This window comes from Falco punctatus (genome assembly GCF_963210335.1).
Source record: "Falco punctatus genome assembly, chromosome: Z".
In the NCBI taxonomy this organism is placed as follows: Eukaryota; Metazoa; Chordata; class Aves; order Falconiformes; family Falconidae; genus Falco; species Falco punctatus.
Window position 1 is genome coordinate 11,083,227 of NC_137586.1, and position 26,561 is coordinate 11,109,787.

The 26,561-nt window shown below is 58.5% G+C and overlaps 2 protein-coding genes across 6 annotated transcripts in view; one reads left to right on the top strand and one right to left on the bottom strand.

Moving 5' to 3' along the window:
• Window positions 1-25,169, top strand: DNAJB5 (DnaJ heat shock protein family (Hsp40) member B5). 5 transcript variants are annotated; one of them, XM_080371280.1, is made up of 4 exons: window positions 1-105; window positions 6,374-6,618; window positions 9,321-9,919; window positions 14,268-22,351. In XM_080371280.1, exons 2-4 carry the CDS (start codon window positions 6,408-6,410, stop codon window positions 14,499-14,501), a joined length of 1,044 nt encoding a protein of 347 aa, XP_080227406.1. In that variant the 5' UTR covers window positions 1-105; window positions 6,374-6,407; the 3' UTR covers window positions 14,502-22,351. The 5 variants fall into 5 exon arrangements, 3 of the variants coding, with proteins under 3 accessions (XP_080227406.1, XP_080227405.1, XP_080227407.1); XM_080371279.1 differs by lacking the exon at window positions 1-105 and adding an exon at window positions 114-2,059; XM_080371281.1 differs by lacking the exon at window positions 1-105 and adding an exon at window positions 4,926-6,300.
• The window catches only part of VCP (valosin containing protein), a 20,933-nt gene continuing 19,373 nt past the window's right edge, over window positions 25,002-26,561 (bottom strand). Inside the window, exons 15-17 of the mRNA XM_080371276.1 lie at window positions 26,356-26,511; window positions 25,859-26,013; window positions 25,002-25,464 (exon numbers count right to left, since the gene is read on the bottom strand). Of these exons, the coding sequence (XP_080227402.1) occupies window positions 25,359-25,464; window positions 25,859-26,013; window positions 26,356-26,511 (417 nt within the window). The 3' untranslated portion in view covers window positions 25,002-25,358. The remainder of the gene's footprint in view (window positions 25,465-25,858; window positions 26,014-26,355; window positions 26,512-26,561) is intronic.

Consider the following 26,561-nt stretch of genomic DNA (forward strand, 5'->3'; position numbering starts at 1 on the left):
CCGGCCCAACGGGGCGGGGCGCGCGCGGGCGGGACTCCCCTGACGTGGCGGCCGGGGGGCGGGGGCGGCTCAGCGAGCGCGCGGCTTCCCGGGACAGCGCGAGCGGTGAGTGCCGGGGGCGGTGGCGGCCCTGCCCCACCGAGCCGCCCCACCGCGCCGCCCCACAGACCCCCGCGGTGCCGGCACCGGCGTCCCGGTGGGGCCGGGGACGCGGCTTCTCCGCCCCCTGCGGTGACAGCGAGTCCCGACGGGGCTAGGGGTGTAAGTTCCCCCGCCCCGTGGGGGTGACAGGGTGTCGCTGGGGTGGGTCAGTGCCCCCGCCCCGTGGGGTGACAGGGTGGCGCTGGGGGGGGTCAGTCCCCCCGTCCCGTGGGCTGACAGGGTGTTGCTGGGGAGGGGTCAGTCCCCCTGCCCCGTGAGGTGACAGGGTGGCCCTGTGGGGCTGGGAGTGTCAGTGCCCCCATCCCGTGGGGTGACAGGGTGTTGCTGGGGGTGTCAGTGGCCCCGCCCCATGGGGTGACAGGGCGCCCCTTTGGGGCTGGCAGGATCAGCCCCTCTGGCTATGGGGTGACAGGGTGCCCCTGTGGGGCTGGGAAGGGGACATCAGCCCCTCTCCCCCTTCATGGGTGGGGAGCAGAGGCTAGCCTGTAGCCCCATTGCCCCCAGGGGGTGGCAGGGTGTCTCTACGGGGCTGTAGGCAGGGGAGGAAGGGGTTGGCGCCTCTGCCCCCATGGGGTGACAAGGTTTCCTGGTGGGAATGTGGGTCAGGGTTAACTGCTCTGCCTTCCCTAGTAACAGCTGTCACGGTGGGTCTGAAGGGGGTGGGAGGAAGGGGTTAAACCCACTAGCACACACACACAGACCCCCCACAGGGCTGCTGTACAGCCCTGTGGGGCTGCAGAGGGTGGTAAGGTGAGGGTTAACCCCTCTCTCCCCTCTGGCATTGGAGGGAGTAATGTGCCCCACTGGAGCTGTGTGGTGTGGCCGGGAAGGGATTAACACCCCCCCACCCCACCCCCGTTGGGGGCACCTGTGTATCCCAGTGGGGCTGTTGAGGAAGTGGGTAACCTCCCCCCTCCAGGTTACAGGAAAGGGGTCGGAGGGGCCAGCAAAGAAGGGGTTAACCCGTGTCCCCTGTCGAGGTGACAGTGTCCCTCCGGAGAGCTGGAGGTGGGGAGGAAAGGGTTAACCCGCTTGGGGCAGACAGTGGGACCCAGTGAGGCTGCAGCAGAGGCCAGCATCTCCCCGGGTCCCTGCATTGGAGGGATGAACCCCTTCACATGGAGGTGACAGCTCCACACAGAGCCACTAAATGGGGCACCCCTAAATGGGGCACTGCCTGCGGGGGTCTTAACTCTGTCCCCACACAGGTCCTAGCCCCCCGTCGGAGCTGGGCAGGGAGCACAGAGGGGTTGCAGTGAGGGTGTTTTACCTAGGGGACCCTATATGGGGAGGCAGCAAGGGGGTCTTGACCCTGTCCCCACACCGCTGTGAGTGCCCTAGTGGGGCTGGAAAGAGGGGACCCTACCTGGGGAGGCAGCGAGGGGGGCTTGACCGTGTCTGCACCCCGGGGCCAGCACCTGATGGGGCTGGAAACGGGGGACCCTGCCTGGGGGGATGACAGTGGGGCTTGACCCCGTCCCCATGCAGGAGGCAGCCCAGCGTGGGCACGGAAACGGGGGACCCGATATGGGGAGACATTGAGGGGTTCTTGACCTGTCCCCACGCAGGAGGCAGCAGCCACTGGTGCTGGCAGTGGGGGCTGTGCTGGCAGAGGCAGCAAGGGGAGGGTTAACCCTGTCCCCACGCAGGTGCCGGCACCCCAGTGGGGCTGTCGGTGGGGAGGGGGAGGCGGGCGGTGCGTGTGGGGGCTCAGGGAGGGGATGATTCATTGCGGGTAGTCATGACATTGCTGCCTGGTTGCCTGCGGCTGCCAGCCAGCACGAGCACGGGTGGCTCTGCCTGCCCCGTCGTACTGAGATCCCCTCCGGCTCCCTGAGCAAACCCGGGATAACGCTGCCATGCCGGCCATCCTGCTCTTCTGGAGCCGCGCCGAGAGGTACGCACCCACCCTGGCATCCCGGCTCACCGCGCTCGGTGCCTGGCAAAGCCACGGGACCCCCAGCCCCTGGGGATGCTGCGGGCTGTCGCCTGCCCGGCATTTCGCTCGCCAAGGGTGGGATGCAGGAGCCGCCGGGTGATGTCCCGGTACGGCTGACTAATTTCGGTGTGCAGCATCCAGAGGGGATGCTCGCTGTGGCCCGTGAGTGACGGTGACGGACCGGGGGGACGTGGTGGCATTGGATTTGCTTGGTGCACCTGAAGGTGACTTCTCAGAAGTAGGTTTTGTGCCGACGGGCTCGGAGAAGGCACCCGTCCCAGTGCCCCGCTGCGGCAGGGGGACTTCCAGTCGCTGGGTGGGACCGTGGCCGTCGGACTCTTTCCGCTAGGGGGACCGGGACCCGTGCCCGGTGGTGGGATACAGGGACCCCCATGCATCTGAAGGGAATTTGCTGGGGAGGTGCAAATTGGTTAAATGTGACTTTTTTGCTCCACATCACCGCTGCCCTACTTTTCTCCCTCCCCGATTCGCCTGGCGGGTGCACAGCCCTGGGCGTCAGCAGAGTCGTTTCTGGGGACACCGGGGGCTCCTGGCTGCGCTCCCTGCTCCTCGGCGGGGGCTGCGCGGGGGACGTGACGGTAGCGGGGCGGCTGGGCGCCTTGCGGCAGCGGGGAGGGAGGATGCCGGAGGTGACGGCAGGAGTGTCTTAATCGGGCGGCTTAGTGAGAAAGCGTCAAGAAACCAATTAAAAGGAAAATTACGGCGTGGCGAGCAACTCCATTGAAGGGTCCCCCTGTGCGCGGCTGGGAAGCGCACAAAGGACGGCAGCTCCCCGGCAGCTCCCTGCCAGTGCCGCGTGGACACCTCCTCACCTGTCACTGACACCGTTTCGGAGCCGTCCTGGGAGCAGGGGTCAGAGCCAACCGTGGGCATCAGGCTGGCGAGGAGCTCCCTTTTCGGTGCAGTGGAGGAGCTGGAGGGGAAGGCTTGCCACCGAAGCATCCCTTGGCGGAGGCAGCATCCCCGGCACGAGCCGGCACCTTCCTCTCTGCCATCCTCCCGCCACCCTCCAGTGACTCCCAGCCGAGCACAGGGCACCTGCCAGCGCCTGAGGACAACCGTGATGTTTAAAGTAAAACTAGAGCCTTTAAAAATGACGGCATGGACTCTGAATGTGTTCGTAAAGTTTCGGTAAGTGGGTTTCCGCCTCTCGACCTCGTGTCCTCATTAAACCGTCAGTGCCCATCCCCAGTGTCCTGCGGTGACCTTGAACCCTGAGATGGAAAAAAAATCTCGGTGCCGCTTCTGGGGTCGGTTTGTTCCCTTAGATGACTGCCGAGCAGAGGGATTATGTCAAATGATTGCTATTCAGCTGGTGCTCTCATCCAGCGGTTGCACGGGCTGATGTCATGTGCGGGGCTAGAACAAAGATTTAATTATTTTTATTTTTTTTTTTTGATGTGGTTGCGAGAACAGGATGGAGGCTGGGCTGGCTTGGCGGTGCCACGGGATGCTTGTGGTTTTCTCCAAGGCCAGGTGGCCGTGGCTTGTCCAAAGGCATCTGATTTGGGAGGGTGATACAGGAATGGCTTTGCCTGCCTGAAACCCAACCTGCGGTGCCTTCCCCCCCCCATCGACTCCCGAGGGGGTTAAATAGGAAGGCAGGAGAGGATGACTGAGCAGAAGGGGGAGAGCGGTGGCAAGGCACAGCTGATCCCCGGGAGGTGGGAGGGAAGAAGGGAGGCTTTGCGGGGACAGAGTCGTGTTTTACCATCATCGCACATGTGAGTGTCGCCTCCGGAGCGTGCCTTAACCCACCAGGTCACCCGCCAGCAGCTGGTCCTCACCTGCACGGTAAACTGCGGTGCAGGGATGCGTTTCGGTGCAGCTCTTTGCCCCTCCTTGAGCACAGCTGGGCAAAGGGATTCCCAGCCAGGAGAGCATCCCCAGTGGGCATCCTCACCCCAGCCAAAGACCCCTCGGTGGGCATGGCCAGATATCTTGTGGGGGGCGACAGTGTTTTGCTGGGTACAGGATGTGTTTTTGTGGGAAGCACTGTGGGGTTTCAGCTTGGCAGGGGGGTCCAGTGGTGCTGTCAGATTGGGCTGTGCAGGGTTGGAGCCGGGGGCTGGGGTCTTTAGGGGGTGATGACTGAAGGTTTACCACCTCCACATCTTTCGAGCTGGGGTGTGGTGCGGTTGTCTTGAGTGCTGCCTGGCTTGCCCTCGCTGCAGGAGGGTTGACATTTTCCAGACAGGGGCCAAATCCTGGTCCAGGTCCTGATGCTGGTCACAGGGAGCCCCTGCCCAGCATCAGAGGCTGCTGTGGGGAGGGGAGGTGTTGGTGTGACAGCAGGGGCAGTTGGCAGGTTACCTCTCACTCCCCCACACCTGTTGCTCACCCCAGGGTCTCCTGCAGCTCTCGAGCCCCACAGGGAGGGCAGATGGGGAGGCAGAAGTGGGCAGGGGGCAGAGCATCCCCCAGCGCCTTGCGTGGGCTGGGTGCTGCCAGTGGCTCAGCGTGCGGGAGCTGGAGCTGGCACGGAAACAATGCTGGCATCCAGGAGCTGCCGTGGGAAATGCTGTCGGATGCTTTTTATGCCCCCAGAGACCTTCTCCCATCCCTTTTGTGCCACCCCAGGCTGCCACATGCATCCGCAAGTGCCTCTGTCTCCCCTTGCTGTGTCCTTTGGAGGCCTGTACCCCGGTGCCTTAGCCCTGCTCCCCACCTACAGCAGAGTACCTGCTCCATGGCTGGGGCAAAAAAGAGCAGAAGGTGGTGGTCTGGATTGAGGTGGCCAAGTATGGGGCCAATTTCCAAGCCCCTGTAGCAGCTACACAGCTATAGAGGGGTTATCGCCTTGGATGCTTGGGGTGGATTCGGGGGCTCAGTGCAGTGCCGCGGGCATGTACCTCAGGGCAGAGCAGCCACCCTCATCTGAGCTGCTGTGGCTGGGTGGTGGTTCTGGGATCTCCACTGGGAGCTTACGGATAGAGTAAGGGTGGGGGAGGACATCTGGTAACTTGTGTGATGGTAAAGGCAAGGGCCAAGGCTCACACCCTGTGCAGAAATCTGTTTGCTGGAGCTGCACGATGGGCTGGGGCTGCCTAGGGGTGTGTGGAGCAAGGATGGGGTGAAAGATGGACCCTAGCAGGGAGCAGGACGTGAGCAGGAGCGCTTACCAGGCAGCAGTGGGTCTGCTGGGGCAATGCCAGGAGGAGGGCAGGGAGAGCAGCAAGCACAGGGCTGCACTGTGTGAGGCGGGGGACGGCAGGCCAGGCGGGGGGGGGGGGGGGGGGGAGGGGGGGGGCTTTGCTGTAGGATAACAAAAGGTTGGGAAGCAGCGGGAAGCATTCCTGGAAGTGTGGGACTTGCTCAGCCTCTGCCTGGAGGAACTGCCGTCCCGTGCAGCTCCCTGGGTCTCTGTGACTCCAGCGGCACGTCGGGAGGGGGGATGATCTGCAGCTGCCGGGTTTTCCATGCCTTAGTATAGGCATGGCCCTGGCCTTGGCCCCTGCGCCATGGAGGGCGTGAGCCCTGGGCTGCTGGCTTACTGCACGCTGCAGCTGAAGGCTCTCGGGGAGTGCAAGTCAGGCTAGAAAGTGGTGGGTTTTTTTTAAAACAAAAAAATAAAAAAGCCCTCCCACCATCACAAGATGTTTCTGTCTAACGGCTTCGTTCTCTCTTTGCTAAATACAAATTATGGCTCTGACAGCCGGAGGCGCTTATCTCCAGCTGAATGCCAATTGCTTTTAGGAACAAAACGTTTGAAGTTCCTTTAAGGTGAAGGCAGCAGCAAGGTCCCTGCTGCCGCTTTCAGCCTCCAAAAACCTGCTGTCACGGCCCCGACTGGGGTCCCAGGTTCCCAGCTGGGAGGGCACAGGGACACACACACACACACACACACACACACACACAGAGATGCCGGTGGCTACATTTAGACATAGCTCAGCCCTCCTGGCTCAGCAGCCAGGGGGATGGAACGGGGACACGGTCCTGGCCTGACGTTAGCAGTGGCGTGGCCCCTATAATAACGCCGTGCCCTGGCTCAGGCTTTCGCTCTCTCCGTCAGGCTCAGAGATGCATCTCCCCGTCCCCGCTGTGGGGCTCGGCGGGGTAAAACGGGAGCCAGGCCACGTCCTGGCACCGGGGCTCTGACCTCCGGTGGGAAGTGTGGACTTGAGCCATCTGTGGTGCTGCTGGCCTGTGGGACACAGGGAGCAGCGGCTCCGTGATAAGTGTGTGCCGGTCCTGTCCCCAGCTGCCCCAGTACAGTATTCACCTTACGAAGAGCTGTCTTTCTGCTTTCAGGAATAAGTACTCGGCTCCCGGCAGCATCGCCGTCATGGGAAAGGACTATTACAAGATTCTGGGTATCCAGACCGGTGCCAACGAGGATGAAATCAAGAAAGCCTATCGGAAAATGGCCCTGAAATATCACCCTGATAAGAATAAAGACCCCAACGCCGAGGAGAAGTTCAAGGAGATCGCAGAGGCTTACGACATCCTGAGCGACCCCAAGAAACGAGCTGTTTATGACCAGTATGGGGAGGAAGGTAAGGGCATGCGCACTGCCCACTCAGAGGCAGGGGTGCCGGGTCCAGATCAGGTTTTGTAGGCGAGGGAGCATTTTCACACAGCGGTGTCCCTGTGGTTCATGACTGCCCCTAAAACAGGGCTGGTGGCCACAGAACTGGGGAGAGCGAAGTCTCCGCAGGTGCCAGAAATCACCTCTCATCCTGCTTTACCCCAGGCTGTTCCACTTTCCTAACCTGCCACCCTGCTTCTTCCTGGGATGACTGGGCTCTCTGTGCCCTCTGCCCCAAAACCCCAGCAAGCCAGCTGAGATGATGGAAATAGAAGGAGCTCACCTCCCGGGTCATAGCTGGGGTAATTAATTTAATTGACCTAAACATCCCAGCAGAGTAGTACTGCTTTTGCCCACATTCCCCCTGCATTTGGGCACTGGTCCCACTGTCCTCCCCAGTACAGGCTGACCTGCAGAATTCAAAGCTTTTCCCAATTTAAGTAATAGGTCTTTGTTTTGAAACCAAGCGGCTGCTGTTGTCTGGTGGTTGGCACGGAGGAGGAGGAGAGCTCTGCACCGTAGGCAGCCTTATTAGTCGAAGATGGAAAAGCGCAACCCCATTTGAGGAGAGCACCGAATAGCATCTGCATTAATCAGCCCAGGACCTGGGTGCTTAAAAGAGCAGGAGGTCTGGCAGGAGCAGGGTGGCAGAGGCAGCCCCTCTCACGGGGCCAGCAGGCAGGTGCATCCCCTAACGAGCCACCAGCAGCATTAACCAGCGGTGGGTGGGTTAATTCATGACCCACTAGTTATGTCAGGGCTGTGATGGATACACCGGGCACAGTGATTTGCCACCCTGTAAAATGAGAAGAGACTGCCTCAAGAGGGAAACCAGCCTTTCTCCAAGGCAGTGCCGAAATCGGACCCGCTTGGCTGGTGCTATGGGATTAAAGGTGAAACCTCCTGGCTGTACAGCCTGTTAGTGATGGGGGCTCTCCAGGGATCTGGCAAAGTCCCCATCGCCCGAGTGTAGTCAACTGGCCTGCAGATATGTGATTAATAGAAGGCCAGTTTGTTATTTAACTTGAAATGTAAATAAAATAGGTAAATACCGAGAATGAAAACCAAGAAAGAATGTGGAAAAGAGAGGACGTCACAACTAGGAGAAGGCATAGATGCCAAAATGTGTCTAGCTGGGACATAACAAGATAAGATGTAAGAGAACCAAACGGTTAACGAGACCACACAGAAAATTACTTGAGCTATGTGTGGACTGTCCTGAGTAAGGAGCTAAAAGATCCACCCTCGAGCACAGAAAGCCCTTACTGCCAAAGCCTGCTCCCCACAGAACATGCAGTGAGGAAAAAAGAACACTGTACCTTTAAGTGGAGACAAGGCTCATAAGAACCCTTGAGTGTGACTAAACCTAATTGTAAACAATTGTTCAAAGTGTATAAAGTGTTTTACTATGCATTAAGAGGAGACCTAGTTCTTGTGGATTTCCACCTAGCTCCCCACTTTGCACAAACGAGAGTAAAAAGAGAGAAACAGCTCAGCCTGTTGTGTGAGTTGGTGCTGCACACCGGCTAGGGACCCGCATACTGCTTACAGGGCAGCATGAAAGCATCTGAAGTACGAGCAAATTGAGGAGGGAGGGAAGAGCATCCTCCTCCTTGCTTCATCGACTTCAGACCAGTCATGGTCCATGGCCCCACACACCTTTCGTTTCCCTTCTGATGCCATTTTTTGGAGCAACGTGACTTGGGGATCAGCATTTTGAGGAGCTTCTGGGTCCCACGTGCTGCAGTGGGCAAGCTGCCCCCAGCCCACCCAGAATATTCACTTAATCAGAAAAGACCCTCAAACTTGCCCTACTGCTGGGGGTGGGGTGGGCGGGGTGGGGGTGGGGCTGGCAGGAGTAAAGTGTCAGAAATAGCCCTCCACTGTCACCACATGCCCTGAAAATAGCCCTTGAGCTAGGCTGCACTTAACCCTTTCTGCCCCTCCTGGTCAGAAATAGCCTTGCAGAGCATGTGTGACCTCTCGGGGGGGGCACTTGTCATGTGCCTTGGCTGCTTGGGACTTTGGGGGAGTTGCGGTGATGTAAGGCTCAGCCTGGGACCTGGCAGGGGAGCTTCCCAGGGGAATGGTTGCCAAAAGATCCAAACCTTGAGCTTACCTGGCATTTCATACAGTCTGTATGCAGGGAGCTGTGTGCTGACCTGGAGTTCTGCTGACTTCCACCCGCTCTGCCACCCAAAGCCACCGTCAGTCGCTGAGCTCAAAGCCTGTTCTCACCTGCAGGACAGGATGCTCCTGGACTACAGCCGTCGGTACAGCCCAAGAGATGGCTATTTTGGCAGAAGGGAGCCTGCCCACGAGCAAAAATAGAGATGGGCTGGTCAGGAAGCGTTTTAAATTAAAAGGCCATGAATTGGGTGGAGAGAACCAAGGAAGCACTTCAGTAGGGACAGCAGGGACAAAACCTGACAGGATCTTTAGCTTGCTGGGTGTAGGGGCAGAACTGTATGTCGTGGCTTGAGGTGATGCCTTCCTGGCCCAAGCTTTTCGCAGGTGACTGGGCTGGAGGGAATGACCTGCACCCCTAGGAGATGCTGGACGTGCTGCCTGGAGCCAGCAGAGACCACACTCCCACCTGAGAAACGCAATCCTAGCACGGCATCTGCTGGCAGGGAACATTCATGTCTCATCTTCCCCCTTCTGTTACAGGTCTCAAAACTGGAGGTGGCTCTTCAGGTGGCTCAGGGAACACTTTCCACTACACCTACCATGGAGACCCCCATGCCACCTTCGCATCCTTCTTCGGGGGTTCCAACCCTTTTGACGTCTTCTTTGCTAGCAGCCGCTCTCGGATGTTCAATGGCTTTGACCAGGAAGACATGGATATCGATGATGATGATGACCCTTTCAGTGCCTTCAGCCGTTTTGGCTTCAACGGCATTAACGGGGTTCACCGGCGGCACCAAGAGTCCCTGCACACGCGGAGGAAGGTCCAAGACCCACCTGTCATCCACGAGCTCAAGGTGTCCCTGGAAGAGATCTACCATGGCTCCACCAAGAGGATGAAGATCACGCGCAGAAGGCTCAACGCTGATGGCCGGACCATGCGGACTGAGGACAAGATCCTAAATATTGTCATCAAACGAGGTTGGAAGGAGGGAACTAAAATCACATTCCCCAAAGAAGGAGATGCCACCCCAGACAACATCCCTGCCGACATCGTCTTCATCCTCAAGGACAAGCCTCACGCGCACTTCAAGAGGGATGGAACAAACGTGGTCTATGCAGCAAACATCAGTCTTAAAGAGGTGGGTATGGGTGGGAAGTCCCACAGGGTGAGAGGTGGCGCTGGGTCGTGGCACATGGGGCCAAGATGGGAGTCAGTCTTCTCCTGTGTCAATGAGGAAGGACCAGGTAGGTTGCGAGAGACACGAGCAAAGAATTCTGCAGAGAGGAGCTGTAGAGGCCAACTCATGCTTGGTTTTGGAGGTGCTCAACCTCTGTGCTGGGTGTAGGACACAGGTGCTGCGGTCCCTGCTGAATGCACCTTGCTTCTTGAGCCAATACAGGTGGTATTTATCGCTTTTCCCCTTTCCCCATATGTCCTGTCCTTCTATTTCAGCATAGGGTATTCACACGTGGAGGAGAGCCCAGATCCTCTGTAAGAACAAAGGAAAACCCAAGCTGGCTGGCATAAGTCTGGTCCCTGATTGTTCTTGTAGCTGAGCCCGCTGTGGCTTAGTTGCTGTCCGTGATAGCACTGAGTGCCTCTCCCCACGGACAGAGGGAAGGGTCACACAGAGGAAGGCGGTACTTTGCCCTCCCTGAGCAATGCTTTAGCTCTTTTCCCCAGTTCAGCCTTTCCTAGATGAAGAACCAAATAAATGAAATACTCAGGTAGTGAGCAAAACCCAGCGCATCCAGGCTGCCAGCCATGGGGGTCTCAGTGGGTCTGGGTGCCTCAGAGCTAGCAAGCTGCATTGAGGTGGGAGAGGAAGGGCAGATTAACCTAGTACAAGATCTGCCATTCACTGCTGCTGCTACATAACTACCTTTTAATAAATCCCAGCTGGCAACTGCATTTAACATTGACTTTTTTGGCAGCTGCCATTTACTGTTCCTTTCAGACGGTAGATGCTGTCTGTCTTCTTAATGAGCTGTTGGTTTTCTTTTTTTTTCCTGAAGATGGATTTATGTTCCCAGATGCATATAATAGAAATAAGATCAATGGGCCAGACCTGAGGTAGGGAAACGTGAGCTCAACAGTGTGCCAGCAAGTTGGGAGAACTTTACGATGGCTCTGCATCCCAGCTGGGGCTGTGTCCAGGTGTACTGGGGGCAAGAAGCAGCCATGTGGGTCTGATGGGGCTGGGTGCTCCTGGAGCAAACTCTGCTCCAGTTAACCTGCAGAGTCAGGACTTGAATTCCCTTTGTAGTGCAAAGTGCAGTGCAGAGGTTTGTTCCTTCGGTGGCTAGCTCCCCTGGCATCTCCAGAAATACTTGGGAGAGACTGCCTTATTTATGGAGCCATGCATGCCATATCTCAGATGTTTCCTTCTGTGCATTCCCCTATCTGTAAAATTAACCCCAAGCTGGTTGTACTGATGTCCAGACCATGTTAGCCCAGGTTCATGCACTGCTGAGGCTGCAGGGACTCTTGCTTGGAATTGCCTTTTGAGTAGCAAATGCAGGAACCTGCTCCCATTCCACGTGCTGTTGCACCGGTGGTGCTGGTGCTGGTGCTGGGCATCTGTGATCTCCATGACCAATGTGTGCATGCTGGTGTTTGGTTTGCACGATGCAGTCACAAAGTGGAACATTGCTGGTCTGAGCAAACTCCTTGTCTCTTTGAGCTGGAATTCCTGGGCTCTGTCCTTCCCCACTGCAAACCCAATGTGCTGGGCATCCTCAGGGAGCTGCTGGCCTGGCTGCCGTCCCCAGTCTGCTGCTTGCTAGGGCAGGGTGATACTCCGCTTCTTTTAACTTCCATGAGAGGTACCTTAAGCACTCTGGAGCATGAACAGATGCCGGGAGCTCCCCAGTTCCATGTGCCACCACCTCAGTATGGGGTGGAGTACAGCCTCTTCATCACTTGAGATTATGGCCATAGCCTCGGGCACTCTTCTTGCATCCTTCCTCCTTGTAAGTCTGCCTTTTTGAGCCTGATCTTTAGTCTCTTCCACTGCCGTGGCAGCAGCACAGCACAGTGCCAGCAGGCAGAGCTGGCAGGCAGGCAGTGCTGTGACGCCACTTATGGCCATGCTGGAGACCCCTCACCAGCAGCCTGCCGTGAGGAGCAAACCTCCTGTTGCTCGGGCTAGGGGCACTCAGGAGAGCATCCTCCTCCTCCTCCTTCCCACAGAGCCCTCTGGAGAGCAACCCAGGGAGGCAATGCCCTCCCAGCCCTCAGTTCCCAGCCCTGCTGGGTGCCACATACCCCACGCTGGAGCAGTGCGGGTTGGTTGCCTCTTGGCTGCTGCAGAAGCCAGAGGCGTATGTAGGCTTCACCAGGGACTCGTGGGCTGCGGGGAAGTGTCCCTTCCTAAAACTACAGGCACATGTGGCAGTGGGAGGCTGAAGCAGGGAGGAGTGACACCACTCTGCAGGCAGCTGCCTCTCCTGGGAGGCAGATCTTGAGGCAGCACTGCCGACAAGGGCTTGTGCCTGCCTGGCTGCCTGCCTACCGCCTGTCACCTGCTTTGCATCCTTTACCTGGTGTCACCTTCCTCCAAGCATTTGTGTCAGTGCCTGGCTGAGGTGTGACTGGTGGCGATGTCCCTCCCAGCAGCTTTGCTGCAAGCAGAGGAGGACCTGATGCTGACCTAGATAAAGCTCTGCTCTCGCAGCACGGGTGCTCAGCTCTCAAACCCAGGGTGATTTCATCTCTAGGGATAAACCGAGCCTCTTTCTAGGATGCAGGGCAGCTCCCGTGGTTACTGGTGTTTCTTCAGCAACCAGTTTCCCAAATGCCAGTGAGATTGAGCAAGAAGAATGAAAAACAGGGACATACGGTGGAGGAGTGATCGCTTTGAATTCTTAGATCTTGGCTCTAGGAAGGAAACATTAAGATCCCATCTGCCTTTGCTGTTACCACCCGCTCCTGCTCGCATCCCTCCGCTTGCCCCGTTCACATGTTCCCACAGGGAGTTCATGTTCTCCTTCCCATTTTGTGGCTGTAGATGTCCTTTCCGTGGCACACATGGACCTGTGCGGCCCTCCACAGTGCCTGGCAATGGACACCAGTGAGCAGGAGTGCTCTGGCCTCCTTGGGTGAGCGTGGGACAGAAAGGCATTGGTGGGGGAGATGGTCCTTTGATTCCCCCTGCAACCTGCTGGAGATTCAGCCAAGCACCTGCTGCTTACAGGGAGCTGGCAATGGACATTGTCCTGCAGCCAGGAAACCTCATCCCTGGAGGGCACCCTTTCCAGGACACTCCATGCAGATGAGTTACACAAGGAGATGGCCCCATCTCTCCTGTTCTCCACTCACCAGAGCCCCCTGGCTGGCTCTGGCACAGGTCCATCCCTCTGCAATCGCCCTGGTGCAAAGCCCTGGCTCAGCCGCAGAAGCCGCAGCCGGTGGCCCTGGGCCAGTGGCCAACACAAGAAGAGATGTTTCTCCTGGGGCCCGCTGCTGCTTTGCCACTGGATGCAGATCATCCCCCCACCTACCCCAGAAGCAGCAATTGCATCCTCCTCCCCTCCCTTTGCAGGGTGTTTTGGGACTGCTGGGACCCCCCAACCCAATCGGAGCTTGGAGGGGTGAGCTTGCTCCAGCCTCCCACCTGGAAGCTCAAGGCTGTGCCCCCAGCAATCCCCCCCACCTCTTCCAGAAGCATTGCTCCACAGTCCTCTCCCTCAGCCCTTGCCGAAAGCCTGGAGACGATCCTGCCCACATGTACACCAGAACTGTCTGAGTTATTTAAGGACACAAGGATTTTCTTGCTGCATTCCCACGTCACATGGCTCACTAACGCAGGCTGGCTTGTGGCTGCCGCGGCACCCACCACCCTGGCTGCTCCTGGGGGCTGGGGTACAGCAAGGCACCCACAAAACTGGCTCTTGGCTTTGCAGTGGGGGCTGGCAACAGCGACTAGCCCCTCTGGGACCCCAGCTTCTAGGAAAACTTGATGCTGTGCTGAGGCCATGCTGCAGTCCCACACCAGCATAACCTTTTGGGGGCTGTTGGGGGGGACAGGACGCAGGCTGTGCTATAGATAACCCCCAGCGCTGGGCAGAGCTGCTGGGCTCCAGAGGGGAACAGCTGATGAGTTGTGGTGGCATCCAGTGATCTCAGCTTGGTTTTCGGCTGCCCAAGGCTAGGCAGTGAGGACGAGAAGGGCCTAAATTTAGTCTGTCCTGTTGCTGTGAGTGGCTGGGCACTTGCTGGTGGTGCCTCCTGGGGGCCAGGAGGTGGGGAGGGGGGGGGTCCTTCCTCCCATGGACTGGGGCTGGGGTACCCCTCTCCTGCACTGCGCAAGCAGCCCCAGTTCTTGGTGGTTAGACTGGGCTGGTACCAGACGAGGGCTGGGCTTCATCCAGATGGAGCTGGGCGGTTTGATAGGAGGAGCAGCCAGTGGTGGGATGGGATGTGGCTGTTGGGGTGATTCGGAGTGTCAGCTCTGTCTGAGGCTGTGTCCCCTCTTCTCCCCCCAGGCTTTGTGCGGCTGCACCGTGAACATTCCCACCATCGATGGGAGGGTGATCCCGCTTCCCTGCAACGACATCATCAAGCCGGGGACAGTGAAGAGACTGCGCGGGGAGGGGCTGCCCTTCCCCAAGGCCCCCAGCCAGCGAGGAGACTTGATTGTGGAGTTCAAAATCCGCTTCCCAGACAGAATAGCTCCCCAGACGAGACAGATCCTCAAGCAGCACCTCCCGTGCTCTTAGAGCCCAGGGACTCTCCTCCAAGCAGCAATACTCCAAACGCACGTGCTGCAGCACCTAGCCCACACAGGACAGAGGTGCCACAGCACTTTCAAATGCAAAAAAAAAAACAAAAAAAAACAACAAAACAAAACAACACACCCTCACAATGCTTCCCTTCCCCCAAAAACCCACCCAACCCCCATCCATCCCTCCCCATCCATCCCTTTTGGCCTGTTTTCTACTCCAGCAGCAGGGAGGCTCCTGTCTGTCATGGTTCTCCTAGCTGCCAGACTTTTTATTTTTTCCCCAGAGGTCCAGCTTCCCAACCTCCCACAAGCGAGTGGCACGGGCCCTTTGCCCAGGGAGGTATGTCACGTGGTTTTTTTACGTCACCTGCTTTTCAGGCCACTTTTCCCACGAGAGGCCGGACTTGTCAGGGTCTGGCGCAGTGTAAATAGGACTCTGCAGGATCTGGCGTCCCCACTGTTAGTTTTTTCTCTTCCCCTCTTTGATACTTGCTGCTGTTCGGGGGTCCCGGCTGCACCGCGGTGCCAATTGCTCCTGCCCGCGGTGACCGCCCCCCCTGTAGCTGGACTGTTTCTCACCTAAGACCATGGCACTGAGTCCGACCGTGGTCTGCTCTCCTGTGCCAAGCCTACAACCGAGCCTCGGCTGTGCCAAATTATGGAGCACATGGGGATGATCCTGTCCAGCCTCCTGCCCCTGCCTGGGGCTGCCCCTGGTGCCTGTGGGCAGCACATGCCTGTACCCGCTGCCCACAGAGCCCCGGCTAGCAGGAGGAGGGGGGGAAAGCCCGGGGTAGAGCTTTCTTGTTCAGATGTGTTGAGTTTGCATTGCTGCTTTTTTTTTAAGTACATATATATAGAGCTCATTAGATAAACTCCATAAGGGTTTTTCTCTGCCTGTTTTGGGGTTCCTGATGTGGTGCGCTCTGACTTTGTGGGAGGGGGTGGTTCAGCAGTATGAACTTCAGACCGCCGGGAGGGGTGGTGTAGTCTGGGTGAAAAAGCAGAGCCAAGTGTGAGCAGAGCTGTGGTTTTCAGTAGCGTTTGAGGTCAACCTTAGGCATTTTATTAAGAGAAAGGCTCATGTATATATTTTTCTACAGGGACGATTCATTCAAGAGTATTTCTGGGTTTCAGAGTAGAGATGGGAGGCGCATGAGGCAATCTGCTTGGTGGCTTTATTTTCAAATGCTGTATTTTTTTAAAACTTGGATTTCCATCAGGAGAATTTTTATATTTCTTAGCTTTCTCGGCCCACTCTGCGCCGTGTCAATTTTTTTCCCTGGGAAGGGGCTCCTACGGAGCAGGAGGCGTTTGACCTGGTTGTGTACGGCTCCTCTTCCACCACAGTACTGCCAAGAGAAACCATGCCAAAATATTCCACCACCACCCCGAGGAATTAGTTTTTTTAAAGAAAAGTCACTGACTTGAAATGGGGATCCTTTGGGGTGGGGGGCTGAGTGCATGGTGTCCATAGGGGCTGGGTGTATAGCTGTACAGTGTATCATACAGGGCGAGGAGACCCATTAGGTGCTGCTTAATTCATCGCCTGGTTTGGCTGGTAAGGGAACACTGCCAGTTCCCTCCACTGATCCCTGTGGAGTTCAACGTAGAGAAACCCGGTGGACACCGCAAGCGAGAAGACAGGCTAGCGCGCAGATGCAAGCTGCTTTGTTTTTCTCGGTTTCAATGAGACCTGAATGTTTTATAGTAGGGCTTTTTGTAATTTTATTCTTTTTTTTTTTTTTCTTTTTTTTTTTTTTTTGTAATGTCAGTATTGAAAGAAATAAAGTATTTTAAAAATATACTTCTTCAGGATCTATAGTGATGGGAGATGCTGGGCTGTGTTCATGCAGGCAGCAGGGGTGGGGCTGTATGCTGGGGTCACCCCCACCGGTGGGCTTAGCAGGGTGCCTGGGACCTTTAAGGCCAGTGAGGAAGGGGGTTAGCCAGCCTGGTGCCCAGGGAGCTTGAGGCTGGTAGGGAGGGGAAGAAGAGTTCTGTTTGTCTGCGTGGTGCGCAGGACCTTCAGGGGCTGATGATGAAGGGAAGGAATACCTGACCTGCCCGGCCACAGAAGATGGCTTAATTGTGCTAACTACATTGCCAGGGACCGAGAGCAGAGGGAACCGGTCAGGAGCTCTGTGTCCCCTTGTGGCTCCCAGGGCACGGCTGACACAGATGGTGGGGTGCTGCCACTGGGGACGGGTTGGTAAAGCCGACTGCTTGCTGGCTGCTGGGGATGGGGCTGGAGAGACGCCAGTGCCTGGCTCTTCTTCAGAGGGGCCCTAGGGCAGGGCGAGAGACAGTGCCACCAGTGGCACCCAGGGTAAGACCTTCTGACTCCCCAGGATGCTTCCCCTAAGCTCCGGGCAGGATCAGCACACCAGGATGGGCAGCGAGAGCGAAACCCATGGGTGTTACGCCTTGGGAGGGGACAGTGCGGAGGCTATGAAATCCTGAACGGGGGACATGGCTCGCTAACCCTCCAAGCCAGCACCTCAGGGCCATGAAATCATCCCACAAAGACCTAACTGTCAAGTCCACACAGCAGACAGGTCTGGGGGCAGGTAACAGCCCGGGCAGGCTGTGGGAGAGCCAGCACAACCCCTCCGCCCTGGGCACGGGGGCTGACGGTACTGCTGGGAGGCACTGAGCGGGGAACGGCGGTGGACAGGGGAGGCCTCGCGGACACGAGCACCCACGAGGAAGGAAGGCAAAGTGGGGATGTCAAAACAAGACATAGCACCAATGGAGGGATGACGGCGGTGGCCCCAGACTCCCAAGACCCAACAGTACACGGTGGGGAGGGGTCCTGCTGTAACATCTGCCAGCTCTGTCACTCCTCTGCGATGAATCCCAGCATGTCCCGTGGACTTGGGAACCTGCAGCTGATGCATCTGGTCCCTGACAATTTCTGTGTCCACACAAATAGAAAGTCATGTTCCTGCACCTGTGCTCCTCTGGCTCAGGGCACCGGACAGCCCGCCACCCATATTGTTGAAAAACAGGTCCAAGAAAGCGTTGAGTCCGTTGCTTTTTCTTCATCCTTAATGTCACGTGTCCATTGCCAAGAAGTAGCCCTCCAGTGTTTGCATAGAGACTTCCTTTTGCTATGAACATTCTTCAAAAGCCCTTCTTGCTGTCACACACGTCCCTGGCCAGTTTCAGCTCCCGGTGAGCTTTCGTGTCTTCTCCCTGCCGATGCGAGCCACGGCTCTGTCGTCTTCTGGCAAAGCCTCACCTGGCTTCCAGAGACCATCCAATTCCTTTTCCCTCTGGAGCTGTGCCAGGAGCTCCCCATGCAGCCCGGCCAGCCGCCTGCCCTGCTCGCCTGATGTCTGACACGGGAATTGCCCGCTCCTGAGCTTCTCCAAGGTGCTCCTCTGAAACACAGCAGCACTTACCAGATCCTGAGCCCTCAGCACAACATGCCCAGGACACTGCCAAGTGCCTCCCTGAGCAGCGACACTTTTTTTGCTCTCTCCAAACCCAGGGCAGCAGCTCTGCTCTCCCTTTTGGCTCATTCCACTGACCATTTTAAACTCCACCATCTCATGGTCACTGTGGCCAAGACCATCCCGCCGCCCATGAGTCCTCCTCCATTCACAAAGAGCAAGCCTGGGAGGGCAACCTTTCTTAGCCGGCTTCCCAAGACTTGTGGCAAGAAGTTCTCACCTCCCACAAACTTCTGGAATTTTCCAGACCTGCCCGGCACAGCAGCAGCAAGCTATTGCCAGCCAGTACCTGGCAAGTGGAAAGCCGCCAGAAGGACAAGGGATACCCATCCAGGGATTTCCCCTCGCTGCCTTTGCAATAACTCCTCCGCTCTGGCATGGCGCTGGGCCCCGGGGAGCAGGCACCGACTGCCGCCCCATCTGATTTGTTTCCCATCGCCCTCATCCTCACCCAGAGGCTCTCAGCCACAGCACGGGTGACCGTAAGGGCTGTACCCTCAAACCTCTGCCTCACAGCAGGTGCAACACCCTCAGCTCGCCTGCCCTGCCCACCCCTCCACAACAGCCTCTACTCTCCAGCCCAGCACTGCAGGCGGGGACCTGTTCCACCAAGGATGTTGCTGCTCATCCCAAGGATGTCCCAGCTCTGCCAATGGACCAAGGCTTCCATCCAGAGGCACCTGCACCCACAGACCCCGAGAGTTGCCCTGTAGGCACTCCAGGACACCCCAGACCCCCTGAGCCCTCTGCCTCCCAGGAGGAGCTGGGGAGGTTCTGGGGGGGGGGGGGGGGCGGGGTGGAACACTGGCAGCCCCAACATTCCATCCTGGGAGACACCAGAGAGTCATTAGCAGCCAATGGGCAGGACTGCCAGCACTGCGGCTGGCCACCCCATCGCCCTGGCTGCTTTCCACTTCTGATCCCCAAAACCTTCTGCCCCAAGGTAGGGACCAACCCGACCCCTGCAGCCCTGGGGACACGCTGGGAGGCAAGTGCAGAGGTGGCCGCCGGCCGCGGCTCCTGTCTCTCTTTCAGCCTCAGCCAACCTGTGCCAACTGGCCGGGCAGGAGGAGCCGCCGTTCCCCGCAGCCTGGGCACCCCGCACCCCCCAGGCACACCGGCAGCTATGGCACCCCTGCCTGCTCTGGCACCCCGGTGTCCCATACAGCACCCGTGGCCCCTCAGCGCTCCCAGCGCCCCCACCACACCCGCTGCCCCAGCACTCTTCACAGGGGGGAGGGGGGTGCAGCAAGGCCGGACCAGCATCCCTGCCCTCACCTGCCTGACACGTGCCCAGAAAAGCCCCTTCCCAGAGATTTTCCCAAGGCTCCTCCCCACGTTGCAGCCCCCTCCTGCTGGCACAGCAGCTCAGCCCGTGCGGGCACCCCCCACGTGCCTGGCGCAGAGCTGGGGCAAGTTGGTGATGGGGGCTGGCTCGGCGCGTGCCCCTGGAGGCTCCCCCAGCCCAGCATGGCTCCCACTCACCCACGCAGGGCTGCAGAGGGCTCCAGGAGGCTGCTGCTGCGACCCCCACATCTTCCAGCTCCAGTGGGCCACCACCACCCGGCCTCTGCCAGCCACTGCCACGCTCAACCACAGCAAGGCTTTCTGCCGGGTGCTGCCCTGTGGGGCCACGGTGGCTGTGGGGTCCCCCAGGGCCAACCGCAACACCTCGCACCCTCCAAAAAGCAGCGGAGAGCCCTGGCCCCACCACCCCGCTGCTGCCCCAACGCCCACCCGCAGCTACCAGCACATCCAGGGGCAGCCTGCAGGGACCAACATTTGCGGCACGGCCACCCCTGCGGGGGCACCCCCGGACAGCAACATGCCCCCAGGCAGTGATGTCACCCCCAGCCCCTATGCTGCCCCCCACAACCAAGGCACTGGGGATGCAGAAGGTGACCACGATGCATCTCAGGAGGTCCTGCTCAAAGAGGCCCTAGGGCTCTTCGGTTGTTTCCTGGACACAGAGGGGGTCAGCTGTGACAGTGCCAGCAGCGTCCTCATGCCTGGGGACCCTGCTGGCACTGAGAGAGAGGGGACAGCGGTGGCCCTGGCCCCAGACCTTGATGTGTATGAGGACCTTTTCCTTGAATCCTTCCACTGCTCCCTGGACACATCCAGTCCAAACAGCGCCAGCAGCATCTCCATGCCTGGGAATGCTGGTGGTACCTGCAGAGAGGAAAGAGCGCCAGCCTCCCCAGTTCTCACCACCTCTGAGGAGGCTTTTCTTGAAGAGATTGGAAGGCTCTTTCCTTGCTCCCCAGACACGGTGTGGGGTAACCAGGACAGTCACAGCCACATGCCCCCCAGCTCCTGTGCTGTCCCCCACAAGGAAGCCCTCAGCGACCCACCAGGGGATCTCCATCTGCCCAGGAAGGTGTCTCTTGAAGAGGCACTGAGGTTCTTTGATTGTGCCCTGGAGACGTTGGGGGGCAGCCAGGAGGCTCCCAGCAGCATTCCCATGCCCAAGGACCCTGGGGACCCCAGCCCAGCCATCCCCTACTGGGACTGTGACTTGCTTGTGCTGCCCGAGGAGCTCCTCAATGGTGACTGCAAGCGTCCCCAACATCGCTGACACCATCCTGAGCTCAGATGAATTCAACATCAGCTGGATGGAGCCCCAACAGCTGCTGGGGGGATGTGGGCATGGAGCTGCCACCACCCCAGCCTGCCATGCCAGAGCAGCAGCCCAAGAGACAGTGCAAGAGCCCCTTGCTGCGGCCACCCAGGAAGCGCAGGGCACTGGCAGCCGGCACAGGGGTGGCAGGGGGGGGACTGGAGCCAGAGCAGCCCCGGGACAAGGACAGACATGGGGGCGGCAGGGCAGGGGGCACGCACACACCACAGCAAGGGCTGCAAGGCCTTCGTCACCAACACCACCAGCGTCCCCTCCAGCGGGGACAGGGCTCGGTGTGAAGCTTAAACTTTGGGTCAGCCCTGCAGCTGGTGTTCTGGGCTGCATCTTTTCTTGCGCTTGCCTCCCTCTTGCCAGCAGAACTCTCTGTGGCCCCGAGAGCTGCAGGTACTGGCAGTGCCGCTGCTGCAGGGCACAGGGGCTTTGGGGCAAGAACGATGCTCGGGGTGGGCCAGCATGCGAGGTGAGGTGCTGAGCAGCAGCAGCACCAGGAGCTGCGGCGTGCTGTGCTGGACTGCACCTGACTGGACTCCAGAGCGGGTCCCAGTGCCCTAGCGGCCTCCCTGGGGCTGCCCTAAGGAAGGGGCTCAGCCCCCGAGCCCGGGCGCTGGGGACTGCCCTGGTGGGGACCTCACCCCACACCTCCTGCAGCCAGAAACAGAGAGGTGACGCTGCTTCCCGAAGGTGCCCTTAGCCCCACACTCTGGAGCTCGGCTGGGCAATGGGCAACGCTGGGAGAGCCAGTTCAGGACACTTTGTGGCCGGAGCAGGAGATTCTTGCTTTTTCCTCGATTCCCTCCTTGCTGGTCTTGTGGCTGCCCAGGGTGCCGGCAGGCGAGGGGAGGGGGGTCCCTGGCTGGCCTGCAGCTCCCTCCCTCGCCAATCCTGGGGTGGTCTGTGGGTTTTCTTGGATGTCTGTCGCGACGGAGGGAAGACACAGTCACTCAATATGAGTGATCAGCTGACTTCGTTTATTGTCCCTTACAGTCACCTTTTATGCCTTGTTATAATTAGCTCATACATATTACAAAAGTTAAGCTCATTATTGGTTAGTTGCCTAAATACCAAGCCCGCCCCTAGTTTCTCTTCTGTAGTTATCTGTTCCCACCTGCAACACTCTTTTCCCACCGAAACCTTCCTGTTATTGTGTAACAAGAACAGCCAAGGACAGTGTATTTTTGCTCTACTTCAGATAAGCTGAGAGGGATGTGCATTTTTGTCCAGCCAGCTGGACTATGTCTGTGTGACCCTTTTCAGCTAGCCAGTTATCCACAGATGTCTATCAGTAAGGAACATCCATTGGGCAGGGGCTACTTGTGGAGGAGGAATGCCTGTGGCAGGGGGATGCCCTTGGGGCAGGGGCAGCCATGGGGACATGATTCACAGAGCCAGGGCTGCCCCTGTGGAGGGGTACCCTCGGGCCCAGCGGTGGGCATTGCAGCAGGGTGGGCACTGCAGTGGGGTGGGCACTGCAGCGGGGTGGGCAATACAGCAGGGTGGGCACTGCAGCGGGAGTGAGCACTGCAGTGGGGTGGGCACTACAGCGGGGTGGGCAATGCAGCAGTGTGGGCACTGCATCAATGGTGGGCACTTCAGCAGGTGTGGGCACTGCAGCAGGAGTGAGCACTGCAACAGGGTGGGCACTTCAGCAGGGGTGGGCACTGCATCGGGGTGGGCAATGCATCAGGGTGGGCACTGCAGCAAGGTGGGTACTGCAGCAGGGTGGGCACTGCAGCAGGGTGGGCACTGCAGCAGGAGTGAGCACTGCAGCGGGATGGGCACTGCAGCAGGGGGGCACTGCATCGGGGGGGCACTGCAGCAGGGTGGGCACTTCAGCAGGGGTGGGCACTGCATCAGGGGTGGGCAATGCAGCAGGGGGGGCACTGCAGCAGGAGAGGCACTGCAGCGGGGGGCACTGCATCAGGGGGGCACTGCAGGGGGGGCACTGCAGGGTGGGCACTGCAGGGGGGGCACTGCAGGGGGGGCACTGCAGCGGGGGCACCGCAGCGGGGGCGTACTGCTGGGGGGGGGGCAGGGTGCATCTGCGCCCGGGCCGCAGTGACAGGCGCCGCCGTGCGGCCGGTGCTGCCCTCTGCTGGCAGCTGCACGCGCAGGGCCCGGAGCCTCCCGGGGTGCTGCAGGAGACCCCAGCCCTTGGCTCAGGGACCCACCTCTAACCGCAACACCTTGTCCAGCGAGGGGGTCTCCCATCCTGCACCCACCGTGGCTGGACTGCGGCTCCTGTGGGTTCCCATGGTCCTTGTGTGGCCCAGCTGTGGGGTGGGATGTGGCTCTGCAGCCGCACAGGGAGCCCCGGGTGGCGCAGGGAGATGCCAGCCACAGTGGCAGTGGGGGGGGGGCTGCCCTCAGCTGCCACCTTGACTAGTCTCACGCCATCCACAACAAGCCCCAGCTACCAGAACCTTCCCCCCGCCCAGCACCTTTGGGTGCTGTGCAGGGGAGGAGGGTGCCATGGGAAGGCTCTTGCCTCTGCAGCTACCAGGGGTCTCTGCTGGGGTCCTGGCCCCTGGAAAGGGGCATGGGCTGGCGCCGACCCAGTGCCCACTGCCAGCTGCTCTCCTGGGACTGCTGGGGGGTTGGGAGGGGGGGGAAGCCAGCCAAGGTCCCTTGCTGCTGCAAGTACTGGTGTGGGGGACACCTTCAGCCCCCTAGCAGGTTTATACACTACTCCAAGGCGTGGGCAGGTGCCCTCAGAGCCCCCACGGGCACTCTCCCCACAAGGAGCCATGTACCATAGGTGGCAAGAAAGAAAGATAAGGTTTTCCAGCGCTCCTGCTGGATTTAAATAGCATCCCGAGTTAAGAGAGGCAGCAGGGAAGACTTGGGCTGCTGGGAGCTGGGACATGCTCACCACCGTCCCATGGCCTGTTTGTCCCAGCCTCCCCAGCAGGCCGAGATGCCAGGTGGGATCTCTGCCCAGCACTTGCTGGGTGGTAACGTGCTCAAACAGAGGGAAGAAGAAACCCACCCCCTGTCAGAACCAAGGAAGGCTTTGGGAAGAGTCCTGGAGAGCTCCTGGGAGGGTGCGGAGCAGCCCCTTCCCCCTTCCTGGGTGGCTGAAAGCAGCTGGTTCCTGGTGCCCCCACCCCAGATGGAGCTGCCTCTCTCGGGGGTCGCAGTGGGGAAGCAGTAGGACACGAAAGCAAAGCCAGCATCTGTCCCACGGGAACCATGGGGAGAAGGGCAGGCAGGGAAGTGGCCCTGGGGTCAGTGTTTCCAGGTGCCACCTAACCCAAAACCAGAGCTGGTGGGGGGCAGGGAAGCGCCAGGCCCTGCTGCCATCGGAGCTGGCAATGGCAGGAGCAAGCAGCAGCGTTTTCTCTAATAGAGGTGGCATGAGGACAGGGTAGACATCTCTGAAGTAGGACAGAGCACCTGAGCCACCCACCCTCCCCAGGGACCTGCGTGGCCTCCTACCCCAGCAGGAGCTTGTCCTATTTAAAGGCAGCATCCCCGACTCCAGTGCGTTTCTCCCCGCCGCCATGCACAAGCCCCCTCTCACAGACAGCCCCGTCCTTCTGCCATCTTGACACTCCCCCCTCCCCTTCAGTCCAGCTGGTTTGATGGAGCCCTCCAAGATCTGCCAGGCTTTGGGGCCCCACACGGGCCCCACACAACTCCTGCAGCAGGGGAGGGGAGGCAGGGAAGTCAGAAGGGCCCAGGGCAACCTCCTGCCGCACCGTCTGCATTTAACACTCTTTGTGGAACCCTCAGCTCCTGCACCCCCCAAAGGCCGACGGCACACGTATCCTACGGCTCCTGCCTCCAAGAGGTTCCGAATCCAGCCTCCCACCCTGCTCCTGTGTACATGATGGGACCAGACCCAGGGCTTCTCACATAAACCACCAAGTAACGCAGCAGCACTTTCCTCAATTCAGAGAAGGAAAATAAACCAAGGAGCAAGGCAGCAAGACGGAAGTGGAAGGGAAGGAGAACCATGGTCAGAATCCAACTAGCGTTCAGGGCACAACCAGAGATCCAAGAAGCTCCCCTCTTGCCCAACCACATCGGTGTCACCCCAGCCCCAGAGACAGCCCAAGTGCCACCAGACAGGACAGACGAGACACGATTCGTTGGAGAAGTCCTTTGCTGCAGAGGAGCCAAAGCAGCAGGAGAGCTGACAGCTCACGGCAAGCATCGCAGCAGCCACACCAGACACCTGCTGCCAGGCTTTCTTGACAAGCCAGGGCAGTGGGGAGGCACAGCCAAACCCGTTTCTTCAGTTAACGCGAGCTAAGAAGTGTTAAGAAGCACAATCCCGTACACAGCAGGGACGTGCACATACAGATGGACCCCATCAGAGGAGCATCCCACGGCATCCCAGACACCGGTTTACAGACAGCACCAGCACCACACAAAGGAACTGCCAGGGCCTGGCTAGAGTTTTGTGGGATTTTTATTATTTTTATGGGGTTTTGTTGTTTGTTTTTTTTTTTTTTTTTTTTTAATATAGGCTAGCGTTGTACCCTTTGCTAAAAGCTGATTTCTGCCACATAAACTAGAACAGAAATTTCTCAGAAATTAAGTCAGTTCCCCTCCTTGTTAATTCACTGTCTGCCTCCCAACTGAACAACGGTCTGGATTTGTGCCTGCGGAAAACATTCCCTGTACAAAGTCTGACGTGCAGCTACACTGTTCTGACTGAGGAATGAAGAAGCCAAGAGTCCATTGAACATTGGATTTTTCCCTGTACAACGTGGCCTAGTTTGGAGGTTGGTCGACCAAGGACAGCAAGTTAACCGTAGAGATCATCATCGTTGTCTTCACTGTACACGTTGCCCCCGCTGCCACCTCCTGTGCCTTGGCTCGGACCAGCACCGCCCTGGTTGCCTGACGGGAACCTGTGTGCAGCAGCGCAGAAGAAGAGATGCTGTTCAAAAGCCTCCACACAGCTCAGCACCATCCCCTCCCTCCACACCAATACCCTGGTGCCAAGTAGGACAGGCAGAAGAAATGGGATGAAGCCTTAGGACAGGTCACACAAAAAGCTCACTGGGCTGCCGCTTGTGTTAAGAGGAAAAAGGGTTGATGGAGCTCAGGAGCACTAACAGAGCAGCTACAAAACACCTGCAGCACAGCCTACACCTGCAATGTGGCCGTTGTACACACCGGGGAGAATCAGAAAGCATAGTGGAAAAGGGGTTTGTTATCCAGAATCCAGCAGAAATCTGCCTTGGTGCCCTGCTTTGGGGCCAGCTGAGCCATGCTGCCCTCCCTGCACTTCCCCATGGTTACCTGAAGCTGCCAAAGCCACGGCTCTGCTGTAGAGTCTGTGCAAACATCTCGTATTTCCTGATGTCGTTGTCACTGACAGAGCGGCGAGCAAAGCGCATGGCCTCCTCAAAGTGATCCCTGCGAATCTCGGGAACCGGGTCATCCTCCTCCACTTCCTGCAGCAGGACAGAGGGGCCAGGTGAGCTGTGTGCCTGAGCTCCACAGCCCAACAGCCAGCCACAGCCTCCCTCCAGGCCAGGATGCTCCAACACCCACCAGCGAGGGGGCTGGAGAAAGATGCTGCAGCGGAGTGTGAGTCAGGGCTGCAGCAGGGGCCTTCTGAGCAATACTGACCATGAGCCACCCCAGGAGGGCCTCAACCTCCCACAAGATGAGAGCAGAGCGCTCCAGCTCCACACTCTCTGTAAAAGTCCACTTGTCCCCATATGACAATCAGAGGGAGGAACACTTGACACCTCACACACCTGAGCAGGGAAAGCTCACAGTGCCCCACTCACCATGGCAGAAGGGTTGGTTTGCCTCTCGCGTTCTCGCCTGATCTCACTCTCAATGGACTCACGAATGGCCAGTTTGCAGGCACGCTGGCAAATTTCTGTCAAGTCAGCCCCCGAAAAGCCATTGGTCATCTTAGCTAGGAAATCCAGGTCAACATCCTAGTGGGAAAAGACAAGTTTTTTTAAAAAAAAAAAAAAAAAAAAAAAAA

Coding starts and splice junctions, on each gene's coding strand:
- DNAJB5 (XM_080371279.1), top strand. CDS start 2,022: ATGCCGGCCATCCTGCTCTTCTGGAGCCGCGCCGAGAG. Junction 2,060..6,373: donor TTCTGGAGCCGCGCCGAGAG/GTACGCACCCAC, acceptor TTCTGCTTTCAG/GAATAAGTACTCGGCTCCCG. Junction 9,920..14,267: donor CAAACATCAGTCTTAAAGAG/GTGGGTATGGGT, acceptor TTCTCCCCCCAG/GCTTTGTGCGGCTGCACCGT.